Source organism: Chenopodium quinoa, unplaced genomic scaffold (assembly GCF_001683475.1).
Source record: "Chenopodium quinoa cultivar QQ74 unplaced genomic scaffold, ASM168347v1, whole genome shotgun sequence".
In the NCBI taxonomy this organism is placed as follows: Eukaryota; Viridiplantae; Streptophyta; class Magnoliopsida; order Caryophyllales; family Amaranthaceae; genus Chenopodium; species Chenopodium quinoa.
This window is the reverse complement of record NW_018745024.1, coordinates 9,973,418-9,994,582: the sequence shown is the minus strand read 5'-3', so window position 1 is coordinate 9,994,582 and position 21,165 is coordinate 9,973,418. Positions and strand designations below refer to the sequence as shown.

Sequence of the window (21,165 nt, the reverse complement as noted above, 5' to 3'; positions counted from 1 at the left end):
TGAGGTTGAACCCTTTTATTTATGGGTAATAAATACTTGGGTAGCACCTAGCACGCACAAGCACATTATTTGATTTGAGGAGCAAATCAAGAAGATACCAATCAACTAATTTAAAGTTTCATAATCAGTGAAGATGACAATCAACCTAGTCAACATTGCCAAAACGATACCAATCCTTAAACAACTTAGTATCAATCGCCATCATCCGTTGTATTCATTCAACAATCAATTAAAAACTACTTTAGCTTTGTGAATCCTTCAATCTAGCTTATTTGAATGTTTTTTAATAATGCAATTATGACAGTCATTTTTAGTCAACTTGTCTTTTAACTATATTCTCTTCCCATATTATTTTTCTTATCAATAACATGTTTATTTACTTAATCTTTAACATGCTTTCTCAAATCCAGCAAATCATACACATGCCTTTCTAAGAATTTGCCCAAACATATACACCAAAGACCAACAAATAAGGCATGCATTTTATAAAAGACGCTAAAGCCGGAGTTCAGGCTGAACAGATCCTAATCTGATATCTGATGTAGTTCAGTAGGTTTGGACAGTGCAAATTTTATACCGTGCACCTAAAGGGGGGTGACATAACTAAGTCCAGGGTAAAAGACTTTTGCTCCGGATTTAGGGTATCTGAAGAATATAATCTACTTGTAGATGATTTCAATTTTCCCAAACAAAATTAAAAGGGTGATTTTCGATTAAAACACAAAGAATATTACTAATACTGTATTACATTAATCCAGGAACAAGTCTCTTCATCAAAGTGCATGTAAAATCTTGCACGCGAATACAAATGTAAAGAACATGCAATTATGCACAATATTAATTATAATCCATGAACCTCTAGTTGTATGTTGCCTGTAACAGAATTTCTACAACATACTCGAACAAGACATGCAAACACCCTAACAATGATATTTTGAATATGATGTACAATTACAATATGCCCACACTGCCCAGATCATAGGTACTGACCTACTGTATCACCAAGAAGGGGAACAAAAGGAACTGACTTTCAAGCAAAATGTAATGACTCCAGTCTTAAGATGATAATAAACAAAGCTAAACCTCAGTTGTCAAAGTAGGACTACAACAGCGTCAGAGACAAGGCAGCACTGCGAAGTTTTACACCATCGCTATCCCACTTAGACTGTGGGGCAGTCGCTCCAGCAACAAATGCCTGCACAATTTATAGCGAACATGAAACATCATATTGTGAAGTTAAAACAACTGGAATCCTTTCAGTCCACAATATGATTGCAAGAAGCATGCCCATTATACACTGTGGAAGCTAATATAATGGCTACAATATGAAAAGATCTACACTATCGATAGTATATATGATGACTACTTCGATAAGATCAAGGGAATACACCTTTTATATCGGTAGCTAAAAATTGCTATATGCTAGTACTTTCTAAATAGAGTGTTGTCATTCCTAGACTGGGATTAAAAGACTAATTATATAAAATTCTACAAGTAGACTAGAAAATACCTTTCCTCCATTAACAGCAGCTACAAGTGCAACATGTTGTTCATCTCTGCCAAACTCGTAGAAATAGTATGTCCTGGGTGACATGAGATACAACAAACGTGAGACTAACAGTTACTCTGGGAAGAGTCAGATATATTTTCATACTGCTAAATAATACTCTGTATCAAAATGTCTAAAGCAAGAAATAAAATAGAACTAATAGACAGGTAAATGCCCCCACCAAAATGAGACGATTAGTTAATAGAACATAACTAATTAACATAAATAAAGATGACAACCATCGAGATAACATATTTTCTGTTTTGACCTCCCACCACCAAATTTTCAAATAAACTACTTTTCGGATGTGCTAGCCTATTCTTCATATTGCCAACAAAAGGAAAAGACAGATATTATTTTTGCACCATTTACAGAAATATCAATTTGATAGATTTTTACCTATAACCATCCTCTTCTTTTATTTTAATAGTTCGTGCGGAATACAGTGATGACCCACCTGCCATGGCACCAAACAAAAGATAAAGAACAATCAAGCCATAGTAGACAAATCAGGAAGCTGTGAACCAGCAAGTCACAGCAAAACAGCATCAAATAGCATAGCTGCATATCTTTCATGTATAAAATCTCTTAATCCCCAATTTCTGTTTTAAGAAAGGAGGGAGAGGGGCTCTGAATGGTAATACATATACCTGGAATGAAAATCTTTGCTGCTTCTTTTAGAGAGCCTATATCAGTAATGTCCTGAGCCTGTAAAAAAATGATTATCATATCAAGAGAGTAGTACATTCTGTAGGAAAGAAAGCAGGTGATACAAGGTTCAACATAGTAACAACAAATGAGGTTAGTGAATCTAGCTAAAAGGTTAAACGTAAAATTGGTCAGGTCACGCGAAAAGCTGAGAAAGACAAAGAAAGAGGACCCCATAGGTGCTTCAGCAACTTATTTTGGTAGTATGTAGCAGCTTAGAAGAGATAGATGCCCAGAGTCAATTGATAACATGAACATAGAACAAAAACTTCTAATGAATGAATCATGCTTAAGTTGCAGAACTTGAAACAGACAGAATAGCATGAATGCAGCATACTCGACAACATTGTATGAAGCCTGAGTCAGAAGATCAACAAAAGGGAATATAACACTTCAACCAAACAAATTCCTTAAGATAGCCAACATTGGATAATCTGTGAAGTAAACGAAGTAAAACAAGAAACACACCTCTAAGAATGTAATTTTCAATGAGTTGGATGGCTTGATAATTACACTTACTACCTCAGACCTGTATAAATGCAGAAGAAGTTAGTATTCCCAAATAAGTAATAAAGCTCGATGACAGAAATAAACCCAATATCAAGCAAAATTTGTTGTTTCCCTTCGCTGCAATTACATAGCAAAACTGACAACACTATATGCCATAATTTCTTACTGGTATCTCAAAAACTGAGAAACATATATAATGGACAAAGACTAATTATACAGAGGTGAAATCTTGTAGTGAATAAAACTCAAAAGAGGAGAAAAGACACTATGTTTACCCGTCAAAAGAGGCAAACCGTGCAGCAAAAGTCTTTGGCTTTGCCTTATCTCCATAAAGGGACAACCCAGCATTAAAATCCTGAAAGGGAAACGGTGGAGCATAATCTATAAGAAATCTATCCAATTTGGAGGGACAACCCAGCATTAAATCCTGAAGCGGAAAAGGTGGAAGTCCTGTAACATGATCTATAAGAAATCTATCCAATTTGGACAGGCGTAAAATGAACACAAAACTAATTTCCAAATACCACATTCGGTGATTTAACCAACATGTTCCCAAGATATGCATCATTAGAGAACAAAGATAAACAAGGTGTTGTCAAATAAGGATTCAATTTCCATCATCAAACCTCTACAATTAATTAACCACAGACCTAACCGTAGGGAAACTCCAGCAGTTTGCAACATGGTCAAATTGAAGGTAACTGGTTCAACTGCAAATTTATGAAGTGGCGAATTCTATCATAATTATATAAAAGGCTCTAAATACTCAATATTTCAGAAAGCTTATGGCCTTATCAGTCATCACTGCAACAGCATACCCTACACAAGTTATCTAACTAATTACACTCCCAAGTCATATTATCCAAAAGGTGTATCTTCCTAAACAACTAGAAAGTCTAGTGTATATTACTACCTCAACTATCTCATGATCAAAATTTTCTTTTGATCATGAGATACATTTGAATGGCGGTACTAGGAATACATTTGAATGTAATTATGCTAGGAAAGTAGCATCATAATGTCTATGGTAATACAATAACATTCCAAATTCATGTTTTTTCTTCAAATATTTCCATTATCACCCACTACTGTTTCCCAAATGGTAATAATAATTTGTGAAGAAAATGAAATATTTGAGGTAAACTAAGCATTATTATGAGAATTGACATGTGAATTTTCTCACAAAATAGTACTATAAATTCAATTTCATTATCACCATATGTCACCACTTAACAAATAGGCTCTAAGGGTTACACTCCTCTTGCACCTCAATTGTTACAGATTGCCCTTGATTTATACGAAGTACAAGCCAACATACACGATTACTTGAGCTATAAGATTTAGTCTCTATAGTGTTTTACTCAAAGTGTGGGACAAAGATATAGTATTATAACAACTATGAACTATGAAGCAAGGGCGGAAAATAACATGGAATTCTATCTGTTACTACTCTCATAGTCTCATTTGAAGTGTTCAAGAGCCATTTTATACATATTTCATGACGGTGTCTGACTCAAAGTAGTTTGAATATGTACAGCCAACCACTCTTCTAATTTCTTAGTTCATCACACCAAGTTTTCCTTTCTTAATCCTTGAGCATTCTATACCAATCCTTGTGAATGCAAAAAAAATGCCTATACAAGTAAAAATTCTAGAATTTAACTGTGTATGTTAAGCTATCCAAAGATACCATTGCACATTCTATGTTCCATTCACATTCCCATTATCATTATCAGTTCCATTTCCATTTCCATTTCCATTTCCATTTCCTAGATTTAATTACTCTTGCTGAACATCACGTATTCCAACCTTTCAAGCACTCTCTCAATACAGAAAGCCTAGCTAAATATCCGACATTGATCAATCTCACACACATGTAAACTACAACCGCTAATTCAAAACCTCTAATTCTCAACCAACCAATTTACTATGCATGTGTTTGTGTGACTGTGAGATTGATCAATATCAGATGTTACCATAGACTTCCTCGTCATGCCACACATATAAACTCCAACCATTTAAGTAATTTATCCACTCACAACACAATTTAGACAACAAACAATTTCCCAATACAATGTATAAACCCCATTATCCAATACCAACAATGATACCACAAAATCATTTGGGCATCCCTCAGTTTCCCAATTAATTGCTTCTTTATACAAAATTAAGCATACTTTATACCAAATGCATAAAAACCAAGAACATAGTCAAGGAAATTATTATATGAAAGAAAGAAAGAATCAAACCTCAGGTTCCATAACGTCCTGAAATTCAGGAGGAACACGAATGGAAAACCCATCACCAAAAAACTGAAACCATGATTTAGTGTTCAAAATACCCGAAAGAATCGATTTTGAAGGAGGAGGAGCTTCAGTTGCAGAAATGGCAGATGGGGTTTCAAGGATTAATGAAGCAATGCAGAGAGAAATTGATTGGAAGATAAAATCCCTCTTTTTTGAGGTTAAAGATTGAATTTTGGGGTTAGAGGAGAGAGAAGAAATGGGTTTAAGGGTTTGAGGTGGTTTTGATTGAGAGTGGTGGAGGGAGGAAGGAAGGAGAACTGCCATGAGATTGTGAAGATAGCAGCCATGGCCACTAGAGAATGGTGTTTAGATAATGTGGGATAATGTTTATAGTAACTGCTTAATCAACAAATTGTAAAAATATTGCTTAACCAATTAAGGATGGGGTTTGATTAATTACAAATCTATACTTTTATATTAAAAAGCGTTCCTAAAATATAATATATTTTACATGTCACCTTTTTTAAGTTTGACATGTCAGTAACTAACGAAATTACAATTGATCTTGTATGGACCCGCTCTACAATAAATTATTGTAGACCCAAAATTTGACACTTTCAAATAATATAATCACATTCTGGATGATATAATCAGTTTCTTTAGATGATATAATTATCTATTTGTGAGTCATATTTTGATCTCATATTAAACCATTTAATGAGATTATATAATTATTGATAAAATTTAAAAATCATCTTTTGAATGATGTAATTTACTATTTGATACTTTTTATAATGATAAATTCACTCTTTGAGTGATACATTTACATAATAGTTTCAAGATGATATAATCACTTTTATAATAATATAATCTCATTTCGTATGATATAATTACATTCGTATGGTATACTAGAAGATTGGGTCTACAATAAGTTAATGTAGACCGGGTCTATTCTAGTCTTAATATAGTTAACTTAGATGAGTTAATTTGTATCTTATTATACTGTTTGTTTCCATTATATAATGATTGAGTTTGACAGCTAAAAAAATGTTTATAACAAGATTTAAACTCGAAATCAACAAGTCTTACTATCTAAACAGTCGAATTGATTAGCAAATTAAACAAGTACAATCTAGCAACCCGGGGCATCACCCGAACCACACACTAGTTTACAATCTCAAATCCCACCTTAAGAGCTTCGACTTTATTTTGTTCATCTTATTTACTCTCATTGTAAACAATAAACTAATGTGTGGCTCGAGCGATGCTTTGAATTATTAATATAATTATCATATTGCAATATCTACATACTGCATTGTACATATTGTTAAACAAAAATAATAATTAAAGGAAAAAAAACGTACAACACACCCAATCAAAGTTAGATATATAATTAAAAGCATTAAGTATATATATAATTAAAAGCATTAAGTATAGATGTATAACAAAAAGTTGGCTACAATGGTCAGACTTTGAGGTGATGATTCCCTTTTCCTTCCCCCTACTCTTAGAGTGTTGTTTTTCGAAAAAAAAAAAAGATTAGACTTTCAACTTAATTATTGTTGATCATGAACTCAAACATTATAAAGATTATTTTTAAAAAACATACTTGAAAGATTTTGTATAAAATTAGACCTACCTTTTTTTTCATCTTTATATTCCGTTCATTTTAAGAGATTTTTATTCACTTTAAGGGAACCTAATCAAGGATCTGTTCACTTCAGCTTAATTTCAGATCAATTCAATTCAGCTCTATTTAGTTCAATTCAGTTCGGCTCTAATCAGTTCAGTTCAGTTCAATTTAGTTTAGCTCCTAATTTCCTTCTCTAATAAATTATTCATTTTAGCTCTATTTTGTTTAGTTCAGTTCAGCTCCAATCAATTCAGTTCAGTTCAGTACAGTAAATGTAAACAGGTCCTAAGACACTTAAGAGTTAATGTTCCATATGACAGAGTTTAGAGTATGTTTTCTTCACCTTATTAAACTTGAACAAATTTAAACTGAACTTATTTAACTTTATTAAACTTATTAAATTACTAGAACTTGTTGAACTTATTAGACTTGATTAAGCTTATTAGAAGTTATTGGACCTTAATTGACCTTATTATTAGACTTGGTTAGAACTTATTAGACCTTATTTAACTTATAGAAACTTATTAAACCTTAATTAACTTATAGGAACTTCTTAGACCTTTTTGAACCTTTTTTTTTTTTTTTTTGAAAACATGAATTTATTAGGCTTTTTTAAACTTATTGAACCTTATTATAACTAATCTGAATTGAACTAATTAGACAAAAAACTTATTTTTATAAGGTGAACAAAACAAGTCCTTAAAGACCTCTAATGTTGTTAGTTAATTCCGTAAAATAATACTCGACTCTTACATAGGACATAAATAGACTGAAGTACCCCTCTCACATCCTCATGGCCTCATGGGTCCATAGACGTTTATCTTGTGGAGTTGTGGTTACTTGGAAAGCTGGAATCAAACAATTCAAAATCAAGAAAAATGCAAACCACACATAATTCTTGAAGCCACCATTCTCCAAACCAACACAGAAAAAAAAAATCTGTGCTTTTATCCAATTATCCTTCATCAGTTCTTCCATGAATTTTCTCTCTCTAAAACTATAAACCCTCTTTCAAATGGAAACCATTCTCTCTCCTCCCACATTCTCTCCATTTCTCAACCCAAAACCTTCATCTTCAAAACCCAGATCACTTTCATTACCCTTCACAAAACCCATAATTTGTTCCCTAAAAAAAACCCAATTGTTTACCTCAAAAATCATCATCTTTTACAGTACCCAATCACTGGTTTTCACCCATTCAACATGGATTAGCAGCTCTTGCTCTGTCTTTAGCCCTTAATTTCTCCCCCATTTTGCCAATTTCTGGTGCTAATGCTTCTGAATTTGATGTTTTGAATGAAGGTCCACCAAAAGAATCATATGTTGTTGATGATGCAGGTGTTCTTAGCCGTGTTACCAAGTCTGATCTCAAGAGATTATTGTCTGATTTAGAGTCTAGAAAGAATTTCCGTGTTAATTTCATCACTGTCCGCAAACTAACAGTAAGTTTCACTTGATCACATGTTTTTTCAGTCTTTGAATATGAATTCCTGCTTAAGATATCATAAGATAAGGGGTGCTAATTGAGCGAGCTGAGACTGAGCTTGGATCAGCTCTTATACTTGCATTCGAATTCAGAGCCGAATCATTTGTTTTTTCGAGTTTAAATTACAGTTGAACTTGCCATATAGCTCAACTTCTGCTGGGATTTTCGAGCCGAGCTTGAATAGTTCATAAATATGATACACCATTAACTTTGGTTGATGTTAGTGTTTTTAATGAAGTCCAAATGAAGGTTGTTAATGTTAGTGTTAAGGGTCATATATTTTTAGTTTTGAATTTTATGTGCATCACCCCTGTGGCCCTGTACAGTTATGGCTTACTTGTTACAAAGATTATGAATGGTTATGAGTTTGTGTGCATTTATACGTGGAGCGCGTGTGCCATGATCATGATAGCACATCCCACTACCAAGCTTGTGTTATATGGGATAGTGTTATTTAATCTTATTATAACTTGTTAGTTGTTACCATCAAGAGGTGAGTAACTGAGTATGGATAGTATTATGGTTATGAAATTCGATGATGAGTATGACATTGTGATGCATTGCTTTGGATAGCTGAGGTGACATGATGAAAAAATTACACAGAAACCCATTACCATAAGGTAGGTATAAACCAAATGAAGTTACTACAAAGATAAGGGCAATATTACATGTTTGTGTGTAACCCCCTAAAATGAGAGAAATCAGTTGCAATCCATGGATCAAGAGAGGGCATTCGATTATCTTTCTCTAATTGACTCTAAGGCTCTTACTCTTGTAGATATCCAATGATCTAAAACTTGGCTAGAGTTTTCGAGCATTAATTCCCTTAGTTTTAGTGAAATATTGCAGGTATGTGTGTTGCTGATCCCTCTTGGCCTGGAGAGATAAGACTAGGTAAAGGTAATTGTCATGTACGAAGTACAATATAGACATTAAGGTCTTTTAGTTGGGAGATGTCAGTGTGTGAATTCAGATACGAAATTCATGATAATTTTCGTTTATCCTGCAATAAAGAGTCTAGAGACCATTTATCATATTGATTTGAATTTGTAAAACATCTGCGGAGTACGAAAGTCTAACACTAGTGAGTTTGCTACTGTTCCCTTCCAGAGCAAAGCTGATGCTTTTGAGTATGCTGACCAAATTCTGGAGAAATGGTACCCGACAGTTGAAGATGGTGATAACAAAGGGATTGTTGTGCTTGTCACTAGCCAAAAGGAAGGGGCAGTTACTGGTGGACCTTCATTTGTCAAGGCTGTTGGAGAGAATATTCTTGATGCAACCGTGTCAGAGAATCTTCCTGGTAAAGAACCTTCATTTTTTCTGTCTTGTGTCCTTTGATTTGGTTTAAGGGGGGTTAAATGGAGTTCATTCATCATTTTGATGATACTCACACTTTACTTGATTATCTTTTACAAAAGATCAATTTAATTCTGCATAAATCATGAAAAAATCCTACTAATAAGAAAGTTTAAATGTGTTTGGGTGCAAAGTAAAAAGGTTTATATTGTTTAAACAAAGTTTTGTATATCTTGAGTTTATAATTGTTGAGGTGAAGTATTGATGATGGAAAAATGTACTTACAGTATTAGCAACTGAAGAGAAATACAATGAAGCCATTTATAGCAGTGCCAATCGGCTAGTGGCTGCTATTGATGGTCTTCCAGACCCTGGTGGTCCATCATTCAAGGACAATAAAAGAGAGTCAAACTTTAAGTCCAAGGAGGAGACAGATGAAAAACGAGGTCAATTCAGTCTTGTGGTTGGAGGTTTGTTGGTCATTGCGTTTGTTGTCCCTATGGCACAATACTATGCATATGTTTCCAAAAAATAGGTTGTGTTTGGATTATGCTCCAAGGTAACTTCAAATATTTTTCAAAATTTTTGTAAAGTATATGTACAAACACATAATTGAATAAACAAAATTGTTTGACCATGTAAACTACTGATTGATGAGGCACTTCTAATAAGGGCTATGAGAAAAAAAAAATGATGAGAATGAGATATTTATTTTTGTTCTTTATGTCAATGCCTAAATAGCAATGAAATCCTGCTCTCCTCAATAAGGATAACACTTGTAAAATGAATCATTGTAATTTTAAGAGAGAAATATTTTAGAAACATATATTCAGGAATAATGAATTGGATTTTACATACTATATTCTCTGTTTTGGCCTAATGTAATATACATTATTGTGTATTTTAGAACTTGAGCTTTAACAGAAAAGGCATTTTGTCAGAGAAAGGTGGATCAGAATATTTTCCAGTGAGTATTTGTGATGCTACATACTGGTTTGCTGCTTCTGTGTAGTGGATTCCATCCCAGTTTATATACTCTGTGCTGTCACTGCATCCTTTAGCAGTAACATTGTTGCCAGTTATGACTTTCGTTTGCCCACATGGTACCCTACTGTCGTAATTTAGTGGTGCACCGCCATATCCACAGCAAGCCATGATCGGTTGTTCAAATCCTGCAAATATGGATTTTATTGGATTTTCATGACAAAATGGAAGGAACAACTGAAATTTAGGGAGAGATTTGAAACTCACCATATCTAGAATAGTTTGAAAGAAGATTAGTCTTTATTGAGTATATATCAACATAGGTGACATTTGTATCTGGATATTGCCCCTGCACCTTTTTGGTCAGAGCATGTAGTTGCAGATTGAAGAGCTGAGCTGCTTGGTTGTGTGCACTCACACACCCTAACGCATCTAGCTTTGATCGATCTGTCCCAAATTTGGCTATGTTCTGAGGCAGGCACCCAAGGGGACCAGTATTGTGAATCCAAAAGAACCTTGCCCCCTCGTCATACAATTTCTGGAAAGAAAAACAGACATTTGAAAAACATTAGTTGTTTTCAATGTTTATGACAGACATTACACACAACTGATGCCAATTCTAGATTCCGAGTCATTCCTAGGGCTTTACCATCATGCCAGCTTCAAATTCTTGCAAAATGTATGGGATTGATGCTAGAATTTGATCAAATGACTTTGAATAAAATGCTCCTGCCAAATCATTCTGGCCTATATCAAACATGTAAAGAGCCTTCTCAAAGGAATCTTGTGCTGGGATATACTTGTCATATTTCCTACCTGTAGCTGTGAGGAGTCATGAAAAACAAGATCAGAAATTCTCCCATAAACTTTTTTCCCCTTCATAAGCATTCTAAAAGTAGTGGTGTTATTCTGTGGATGGCTAAAATGCATACTTTTAGATATATCTTGTACTCGATCTTTGAATCGGAGGAACTGAGCCACCTGAACTCCAAATGAGAAGGGACTAACTGATGTTGCAGTAGCTGGAAGAATAGTTGATCCTGCGGTAGCAAAATTGCAACCTCTTCTGAAAATAGGTGCACCAATGGATTCTAAATAGGCATTCAGAAAGGGTAGGTCCATATCATCCACTACAACACATTATACAAAACAGAGAGGTTTAAAATGAAACACAATAGATAAAACAGAGAAAAACAGAGGATATGTAGAATAAATTTTAGAATCTTACTGAGAAAATCTATTATCAAACGACCATCACTGTATCTCCCTGATGGTTTCTTAAAGTAAGTCTGTCCATATGGATCGGAGATCCCCTCGAGGCCTGAAGCCACAAGATCACCAGTATCAGAATTTGAATCGCCGAAGTTGAAAACTGCAGGGTAGTTGAAATCAATGGATTCGACATAAGATATTAATATCGATGTTAAGAGGAAAAATTGGGTAAATGAGTTCTTGATTGCCATAGCTGGTGCGAGATGAGCTATTTGATTTCATTAGCATTGCCTCAGAACAAACTTTATAAGCTGTTAGTTAGAAGACAATAAAGAGTGAGAAACTAAAGGGAAAGATAAGAGTTGGTTGGTGACAATCTTGGGCATACAAAAGCTTGCTTTGAATCATAGTAATCTAACAGAATTGGCCTGCCTATTTTTCCTGATCCCAAATATGCCCTTGGTGTGATCATTAGGTATAATGGTAAAAAGTCATTATGCTGAAATAATTTAGCTCATTAGTGTACTAATACCATGTTTAAAATACAACTTTTAAGTCACACAGTCTTTCACGAATATATTTTCTAATAAATTGGTAATACTACTATTTTAAAAAATGTTAGCTTTTAATACGTTGAGAGATTTGTAATTTTTATATTCACCCGTCTTATTATTAATTTCTGCCCTAAATAAGCACTAATATCGCCTTATTCTCCGTGTACACATCATCGCCTTATGCTCCGTAAACATATCTATGTTGAATACGTGAAATGCATCTCTCATAAAACACAACCTTTTATCAATTTTTTGAAGCTTCATGTGAGATGTGACCAAAAGCTCCTTCAACCAATACAATGCACAAGTTTAAAAGAGTGGTTCCCATGTACAACAAATTAAAGTCTAATGTCCTTGAGCTGAGCCAAAAATATACAAGTATGTATTTTGGTCATAGTTGAAGACCCTAGAGTTTTAGACTAACTCAATAATACTCCATTTGTTCCTGCACAATAGCATTAAGATATGAGATGTACGTACTCGTATAATTTAAGAGTGGGACAAGTAAAGTATGATATATAACATTATGATGTAAAAGTGGGGCATGTGCTAAGAAATTATAAGGGGAAGATAACTACTACCTCCGGTCCAAATTACTTGTAACTTTGGAATATTTTATATCTCACAAATAATATCCCAAAGTTGCGAGTAATTTGGGCCGGAGGTAGTAAATAAATTGGTAAGACTTTACAATATGGGAAACTGATGCAAGTCATGCAATTATCAAAAACCAAATAAGTCATGCAATTTTTTAAAAAGGAAAGGAGTAAGTCATAAACTACGTTATGTGCTAGGATATTATAAGATAGAAAATCCATCTTTCACAATTTACCATTAAATAATTCTAGTAGCAAGGACAGAGAAAGAATTAAGCACTAAAGCACCATCATTTGAACTCCCAATTATTCCTACAAATTCAATTAATTAGTTGTCGAAATTGTTTCTCTCTTCCTATTAATTGCAAATTTATGAATTAACACAATACTTGTTAGTTTGGATTATAGTTATATAAATTTAATGAATGAATTAGGACTTAACTTGGAGGGGCAATTTAATTATCATGTGGAGTCAAATGGTAACAAAGGTGGGGCAAAAACTATCCAATTCAATTTTCCACAAAGCAAACTGTTTATTTTTTATATATCTTCTACGAATAGCAATATCAAAGCTATCATTTGTGTGGCTGTGACAAACTATATGAATAACGTACCTCAAGATATAGTATTCTTTCACTTTAAACAAATGTAAAGAGTTAATATAAATTGAGAGTACTAACGTTTGGGAGAAGTTGCACAAAAGGGACTCAAGTTTCAGAAATTGCACATAGGGTACTCAACTCAAACTTTACCTTCTACAACAGGTTAACCCAACTTTAAAAAAAAAAAAGAAAAAGAAAATTCTGACATAAAGTCAGAAGGTACTAACGGTTGTAATTGTTTTATTTTTTGAGCAATTAAAATATTGCCGTTTGAACTCCAAGAATAACAGACTTCTATTTAAATTCCTCTCCACAGACATCTTCATCAATTTTCATTTTCTGCAAAAAAAAAAAAAAAAAAAAAAAAAAAATCAGAACAAACTATTTCATAAAATTACAGGAAAAATTATAAATTTTTAGAAAGAACTTGTAACATGTCAAGGATTGGGAAGGTGTTAGTTGAAGGAGAGCAAACTGTCTACTCCTTCAGCCAAGACCAGTACCCTATGTCAAGCCAGCAGCAGAGCCAAGACAGCAACAGCATTACAAGTCAAGCATTGCAGGTAGTAACAACATTGACATTATTCAACTTCAGTCATTCATTTCTAGATAAGTTCATACACTCATTTCATTAATTTTTACAGGATTTAGCAAAGAAAAAGAGAAACAGCAAGAACTAGCAGCACAAGGTACATTTTCATGTTACATTTTATCAATTCTTCATTGCATACCAAATTCGTTGCTTAGCCTTGACATGTTACAAGTTCTTTCTAAAAATTTATAATTTTTCCTGTAATTTTATGAAATAGCTTGTTCTGTTTTTTTTTTTTTTTTTTTTTTTTTTTTTTTTTTTTTTTTTTGCAGAAAATGAAAATTGATGAAGATGGTTGTGGAGAGGAATTTAAATAGAATTCTGTTATTCTTGGAGTTCAAATGACAATATTTTAATTGCTCAAAAAATAAAACAATTACAAACGTTAGTACCTTCTGACTTTATGTCAGAATTTTCTTTTTCCTTTTTTTTAAAGTTGGGTTAACCTGTTGTAGAAGGTAAAGTTTCAGTTGAGTACTCTATCTGCAATTTGTGAAACTTGAGTCCCTTATCTGCAACTTGTCCCAAACATTAGTACTCTCAATTTATAATAAATTTGCTGCCCTGTTTACTGATTTGATGAAAAAATCTTCACATACCTGTCTAAGTGACAAAATATGGGCATATCACCAAAGAGTGCAGAAGCCGAGGGCATATGATAGTCTATCCAAAAAGCTTCTATTTTCTGCAGCTGCTAACTTGTCCTTCAGAATTTTGTTCTGCTTCAGTAGCTGCTAAGCACATTGCTCGTCAAAGGACACACAAAACACAACTACCTTTTATACTATATTTCAGAAATTGAATAGCTTAATGTTGATAAGATGGAAAAATATAGCTTAATAGAGCTAGTTTCTCTTTTTTATCATTTTTTTTAGTTGCTTATGAGAGCTAGCTAAAAAAAAAAAGGCAGCTAAGAAGCACGCAGTACGTGTGCATCTGCAGTGTTCAGTGCCATGAATGTCATCTTAACTCCTAAGGATTTCAACTACCTTTCTCAAGAATGATACTACTTAAGTGTGCTTTCTCCTGTTTCTTAGAATAATGATATCAACTCTTCTTATTTTACCTCACATTTAAGTCACCAGGCTTGGATGGCTATAATTTTGGTTTCTTAGAAAGAAAAAATGGGTCACCCTCGATAATGATATTTGATAGCAAGAACGCCTAGCATAGTATCATTCATTAGACTGGGCATTTGTTGTGACCATACTTCCAAAGTTCAGGTCCCCTGCCATATTTTGTCTATCAGAATGTTTCAAATCTCCATTCTATGATGACTACTATAGAGGGAGTGCCTAAGGGCTTTTCAAAGAGGGTAGAAGATTGCATCATTGCAGCAACAAGATTTACTTTCACCTTATCATTTAGGCCTTGTTTGGCAAGTGGTTGTTGGCTGGTTCACTTGGCTTGTTTGACCAGATGGTATGTTTGGCTGTTTATAATGACTTTTGAAATTGGCTGTTAAGGCTGGCTGTTTATAAAAGTGTTTGGTAAATTAATTGTTGGTAGTTGGCTGTTTATTAGATAATTTGTGGGTCAACAAGCCAAAAGCCAACAAAAAAGCTACTCAAAGCAGCTTTTTCATTTTGGCTTAAAAGCCAGCTTTTTCATTGGCTAAAAAGCCAATTACCAAACACATTTTTTGGCTGTTTGACCTCATAAAAAAGCCAAAAGCCAAAAGCTAACCAAAAAGCCACCAAAAAGCCATTTACCAAACATGGCCTTAGTATGGAGAGCATATAAAGTTGAAAAATGCTTCCAACTGCTCCAAGAATAGAGCTAATCTTGTTTGATTGAGTGAAAATTGCTCTTCGGGAAGGGTCTACCCTCTAAACCCATGCAAAGTAGAAGAATTCAAAATCTAAGTCAAAAAATGCAATTTGCAACCGTGTCTAAAATCTGAAGAGGGATATTGTAAGCAAAGTGCCTGAAGGGGAACTTGGAGAGAAATAATGTCAAGGTTATGGTAAGAATGTACACAGATTGGACTCTTTAGAGAGTATGGAGATGCACTTCTGCTACATCTTTTTCTTCTACTTGCAGTCTAGTTCAGCATACTTAATGGATTCTAAGCGTAAGCACTAAGCAAGTAGTCCATGTAATGCAGTTAACCCTCTAATCATTACAGGAAAAAATAAAATAGAAAAAGCAAAGAGATTGCACAACTTTATATTTAACTAATAGAGACATAAGATTGTTTGTACCTCCTCCACTGTGGAAACAAGCTCTACTGTTATCCCCAAGGATGACATGAGAGTTGACTCGACAGTTTCACATTCCAATATCAAGTCTTCCATTGAACTCGGGTGGTACATAATTCCCTCTAAGATTAGCAGCTCTCTTAGCATCTCCAATTCCTCAGTGCCCATTCTGTCTTTCAGCTATTACAGAGAGAAACACATACTCCTAAGCAGACATGATTTTTTTACCCCCGGAGGGTAGAGCAAAGCAGTTGAGCATATACAAACAAATTAAATAAACACTTGAGTAAGCATACCTTATCCAAAATTCTCTCGCATGCCACATCTTTGTTTAGAACAGTATATTCTTGTGTCTTGCTAAGTTTATCTTCGCATGGGATAACACAAGGTGCCGCTTTTATATGTTGAGCCCTGAGCCATTAAAAGGACAACAAAATAACCAATCTTCAGTAGATTTATTACAAAAAGTTTAACTCTACATGAGCAAATTCAGCACTTCAAAGAGAATGCACACTTCAGATTTTTAAGTATTGAAGGTGAACGTTGATTCAATTCTGACCTTCTGTACAAACATCCAAGAAAGTGAAGAGAGAACAACTATAACTGATTGAGAGAAGGACAACTAAAATTGACCCCGGGAACAGGAGAAGATAAAATATGACCAATGATTTTTCATGCCAATTACCTTAATAAATTTAATTCATCCCCAAGAAAGGGTCTCACTCTTCATTTTCATAGGGCATCACCGCATCATTAGCACAAACAAAGCTTTCAAGCATAATACAGTATTTAAGATTTGATGTACTTTAAATTTAAGAGAAATCTCATCATTTATTTAGACTTTATCAGTTTAATCCTTTGTTAGTAAAAAAATATATCTCTTAGTTAGACAGACTTGAGATATACAGCCCCTTACCCCACCCCACCTCTTCCCACACACACATGCATAATAAGCTGCATTTTTCTGAGTTGAGATTAGGCAACCTTGCACCAAAACGAAGGGTGGACAGAGTCTCCGATGCATTTGAAAGACTTGGAGAACAACAGCACAGCAAAGCCATTCGGCAACTGCCACCCTGCAATATGAGATTTAGAAGAAACAGAAAATTTCACAAATCCAGCACAAGGACAGAAGAAAAAAAAAAACTAACCAGTGCATCTTGTAGTATTCGAGTAAGCTTAGAATCACGATAAGGAATGTGGGTTAACTTGCTCAGTGGGCTACATGTTAAGGCATTTACAACATTTCCAAGGGCAGAAAGGGACTTGTTAATTGTCTTTGCCTCTTCCAGAAGTCTACCTTCTGCTCCAGTTTTTCCCACTTTTTCAGAGCCAGCCAAGTCCACGAGAATAAGTTTCCCCGTTTTAGTCCTGTAAAAAACTTTCAGATTAACAATTTATAAAAAAAATCTAAGATAGACAATAGGAATAAGAAAATACCTCTTATCAGCAGAAATCTCTTGCTGAACTGTGAAAATATAGACACAATGACTTCTGCTACTAGCAACATTCATCTCTGATACCAAGATTGAGTACAAAAGCATCAAGATTTCTATCTTTGTATAAACTGATATATAGGGTATCAAAGATTTGATAAGTCACGGAGAAAAGATGCTCACGGGTCTCCCCAACTGCTCTATTCATAATTCCATTCTGCATTTTTAAGAACCTGCTGTCAGAAGCTAAAGCGTGAATAGAACTTAGAAATATCTGTAGCCATTCTCGACTTACAGATAGAATTTGCATTGCTTCAGAAGCTTCCAGCACAGGAATCTGAAAATGTTGAAGTCATTGTAGACTGATGTGAGCATGCCATAAATGACCAATAAGCAGGAGAGAAAACCCATAATTATGCATACCAAGTTGAGCACAATTTTCACTGGGCAGTGCACTTTTAATGATACCAGCAACATATGTTAGCACTTAAAATGATTGGCAAAGATGACCTTAACATATATGGCACATGTTATAGTATCGTCAGTATCTTCCAGCCCATAGGAATATAGGATGATACTTAACATTTCACAAGTATAATGGTTTTATAAACTATTGCAGTCACTTCATATTCGTAAGTTGAACTTCACATAACTGGCAAATGACTCCAAAACAACGAAACAAGCCAATATTTCCAGTTGATAAAGTTCTTGTTAGTACTTTTGGCAGGAATCACAGGGTAAAGTCAAGGATAAGTAAAAAGTAAACTCACCTCTGTGGCTCCAGACAGAAGAATTCCTTGAGATTTGCTCTCCTTAATTTGTATGTTATCCTTTGACAAATCAAACAGGTCCCTGTAAAGAAGGATCACGCCTATTGATCATATATCTTGGTTAAAGGTCAGAAAAAGTAAAGCATAATAATCAGGCTCTTCCACTAGAAATGTAACCGTTTTTACTTCATTACAGAATCTGACTGTCTATTGATACCAACCTCACTTTTTCCATGTAAATCTCAACCTGCAGCAGTTTGAGAATGCGTAAGCCCCATAAGAAGAGTGTGGGAGTGGGGAGGGCATAATCAGATGAAACACAACTACAGGAACAAACTTGTTACCATTGACAATTTAACTGAATGTGCAGTTGCTCCTTGTGAAGAATGGATCATCTCAAAGAGTCCTTCTATAACTCTTGGGATCAGACCTTTCCTTTCAGCATCACACTTGATGATTCCAGGTCCCTGGCATGACAATTCTTTGGTAAGCATTTGACTATTTAATAACCATGAACTAGTACCACTTTGAAAAGAAAAATCTTTTCACCTCCATGCTATACGTCTTGCCAGCTCCAGTCTGTGACCACATAAGCAAAAGTAGTTCAAGTTGGTTAGAACTCAAAAATCAATGATAAGCCTACATGAAGAAGATTCTTAGAAGTATTAAAACTAATATTGCTCTTGCATCTAACCTCTAGTTCTTCATGTTGGTTAAATAACAATTTTTAAGTCAAAAGCGTTATTAGGAATTTAGGATTGCTTTAGAGTTTATATAAAAGAGAATTTCAAAAATCTTATCAAAAATAATAATAGCATGTGCATTACCCTAGTCAAGTATTTCAGTCTTTAGGACACAATCTGCCTCCATTATCAAAGCTATTAGAGCATCTCCAACGGTTGAAAGTACTGTGGCATAAGATCTAAAGTGGCAAGCATAGCTAAACTACCTTGACAAAAATGTGATTATAGAGAAGTATTTCAGATAATCACACCAGAGTTCTTTCGTTTGTAACAATTATTCCTAGTAATCCAAATACAGCAGATATAAACACAAATTCACCAGGAAAAAAAAATGCTAGTTATTTGTAAAAATTTGTCAACCACATTCCAATATTGTTCAGAAAGGTGTAGCAATGGGAGATAAGTAGCAAAAGCAGAACGCAAGCCAAGCAAACGAAAGTTACCTGGCCATAAGAGAGGATGGTACCGTTAAGTCCATTAACAGTATCTGTGATGTTTTCATAACATTAAAAAGCAACATTTGAACCGATTAGCACATAGTTTTTTTACATTTTTTTTTCTTTGTTTTTTCTGCACTCAAGCAATAAAGGAAACAAAAGAAATACAATCTCCAATTTCCAAATCAGAACAGCAATCAGTAAAAATCAGCAGCTACTGTAAATTCCATTATTTTTATTTCGCCTCTATTCGAAGAACTATTGAGGACTAATTACACTAGAGAATTTAAGGCTAAGAAAAAACTTCACCAACAATTTTTTACAGCGAAAATTCAATCACAGTATTAGAATAAGTCAAAATTTCAGTAAATCAACCTAGTTTCAAATAATGAAACATATTTCAACACTATCTTTCTCCAAAACCAAAAATTGTTTGCTCATTTTCCGGTTTCTAATTATCGATCAAGGAGCAAATCTCTAACACTAGGCAGTAATTAAATAACAAAATCAAACCTAATTATCATTTTTACTTCAAATAATTCAAAATATTGATCACCTTGAACAATCGGCATAGCTAAAACTTCATAAACACTAGCTTGAGCAGAATCTTCATAGAACACTTTGTCGAAACCGAATTTTAAATCTCCGTCTTTCTCATCCTTCAATTTATAGTAAAATACATTCATAAATGGGCAAAAAATCAAAATAATCGAAGATTATTGAAATTTTCTGAAATGTATGAGAAAATTACCTTGAAATTGAAGGATTCATCATCAATACGATGAATACTAACGCCATTGCCGTGATCTCTGATCTCGCCAGAACTCAAAGGCCTGAATCGAGCGCAAACTATGACCTTCGACATCTTCAATTAGACCTAAGAACCAAAAATTGAAGATGAAGTTCAAACCTAAAATCGAAGAATAGCAATTCAGCCTGAATTTTAACGATCGTCGATTTTTTCTAGTGTAAACTACGAATTAATCAAACGATAAAACGGAAAATTAAGTAAAATAAGAAAAAATTACACTGAGTAGAATTATACTGGAAGATAAACTTGCACAATTTCTGAAGGTTTTGATTGAGACTTGAAAGATAGGGAGAGAACAGAGAGCCAGAGAGGAGAGTATACTGGAATAAGGGAGATAATTTTGAACTGAAAATGTTGAAGGAGAGGAGATTGAAAGATTTTGTAGCGTTGGCGGGAGATTTGAGACGGCGGTTTTTTTTGTTCCCACTTGATTTAGGCCCCGTTTTTAGAGCTGCTTTGCTTTGCTGAAATCTGCTCTCTCCCCTGCTCCGCTCTATTTAAAATTAAAACTTAATATTGAATTATTATAATAATAACTAATATTCAATAATAATAATAAATAATTAATATTTAATATTTAATAATAATAATTAATATTTAATAAGAATAATAATAAATAATTAATATTTAATAATAATAAATAATTAATATTTAATAATAATAATAATTAATAATAACAATAATTAATTATTGACATTTAATAAAATAATAATTATAATTAAATAATATTTAATAATTATTATTATTTATAATTAATATTTAACTTTAAAAATTTAATGATTATAATAATAATGCA

At 33.8% G+C, this 21,165-nt stretch overlaps 3 protein-coding genes, 1 long non-coding RNA gene and 1 pseudogene across 4 annotated transcripts; 2 read left to right on the top strand and 3 right to left on the bottom strand.

Annotated features, from left to right (window-relative positions):
* Window positions 1-706: 706 nt before the first annotated feature.
* LOC110708588 lies at window positions 707-5,394 on the bottom strand. Its single transcript, XM_021886759.1, has 7 exons — window positions 5,017-5,394; window positions 3,043-3,122; window positions 2,726-2,786; window positions 2,200-2,257; window positions 1,949-2,006; window positions 1,511-1,583; window positions 707-1,195 (listed from the first exon to the last, which is right to left on the bottom strand). Exons 1-7 carry the CDS (start codon window positions 5,335-5,337, stop codon window positions 1,103-1,105), a joined length of 744 nt encoding a protein of 247 aa, XP_021742451.1. The 5' UTR covers window positions 5,338-5,394; the 3' UTR covers window positions 707-1,102.
* A 2,108-nt stretch (window positions 5,395-7,502) lies between these two features.
* On the top strand, window positions 7,503-10,195 carry LOC110708587 (annotated as a pseudogene).
* A 33-nt stretch (window positions 10,196-10,228) lies between these two features.
* On the bottom strand, window positions 10,229-12,013 carry LOC110708586 (GDSL esterase/lipase At1g54790-like). The gene is made up of 5 exons (XM_021886758.1): window positions 11,644-12,013; window positions 11,348-11,545; window positions 11,065-11,237; window positions 10,683-10,953; window positions 10,229-10,603 (listed from the first exon to the last, which is right to left on the bottom strand). Exons 1-5 carry the CDS (start codon window positions 11,876-11,878, stop codon window positions 10,335-10,337), a joined length of 1,146 nt encoding a protein of 381 aa, XP_021742450.1. The 5' UTR covers window positions 11,879-12,013; the 3' UTR covers window positions 10,229-10,334.
* A 1,426-nt stretch (window positions 12,014-13,439) lies between these two features.
* LOC110708585 lies at window positions 13,440-14,556 on the top strand. The gene is made up of 3 exons (XR_002508773.1): window positions 13,440-13,942; window positions 14,024-14,068; window positions 14,244-14,556. It is a non-coding gene; the product is annotated as an uncharacterized LOC110708585 (long non-coding RNA).
* Window positions 14,557-14,571: 15 nt separating this feature from the next.
* On the bottom strand, window positions 14,572-20,429 carry LOC110708584 (kinesin-like protein KIN-1). The gene is made up of 15 exons (XM_021886757.1): window positions 20,310-20,429; window positions 20,115-20,217; window positions 19,565-19,608; window positions 18,928-18,957; window positions 18,723-18,845; window positions 18,600-18,625; window positions 18,379-18,460; window positions 17,904-17,945; window positions 17,792-17,825; window positions 17,613-17,688; window positions 17,324-17,543; window positions 17,157-17,248; window positions 16,469-16,583; window positions 16,176-16,352; window positions 14,572-14,702 (listed from the first exon to the last, which is right to left on the bottom strand). The coding sequence occupies exons 1-15, from the start codon at window positions 20,421-20,423 to the stop codon at window positions 14,598-14,600; spliced, it is 1,383 nt and encodes a 460-aa protein (XP_021742449.1). The 5' UTR covers window positions 20,424-20,429; the 3' UTR covers window positions 14,572-14,597.
* Between the last annotated feature and the right edge of the window lie 736 nt (window positions 20,430-21,165).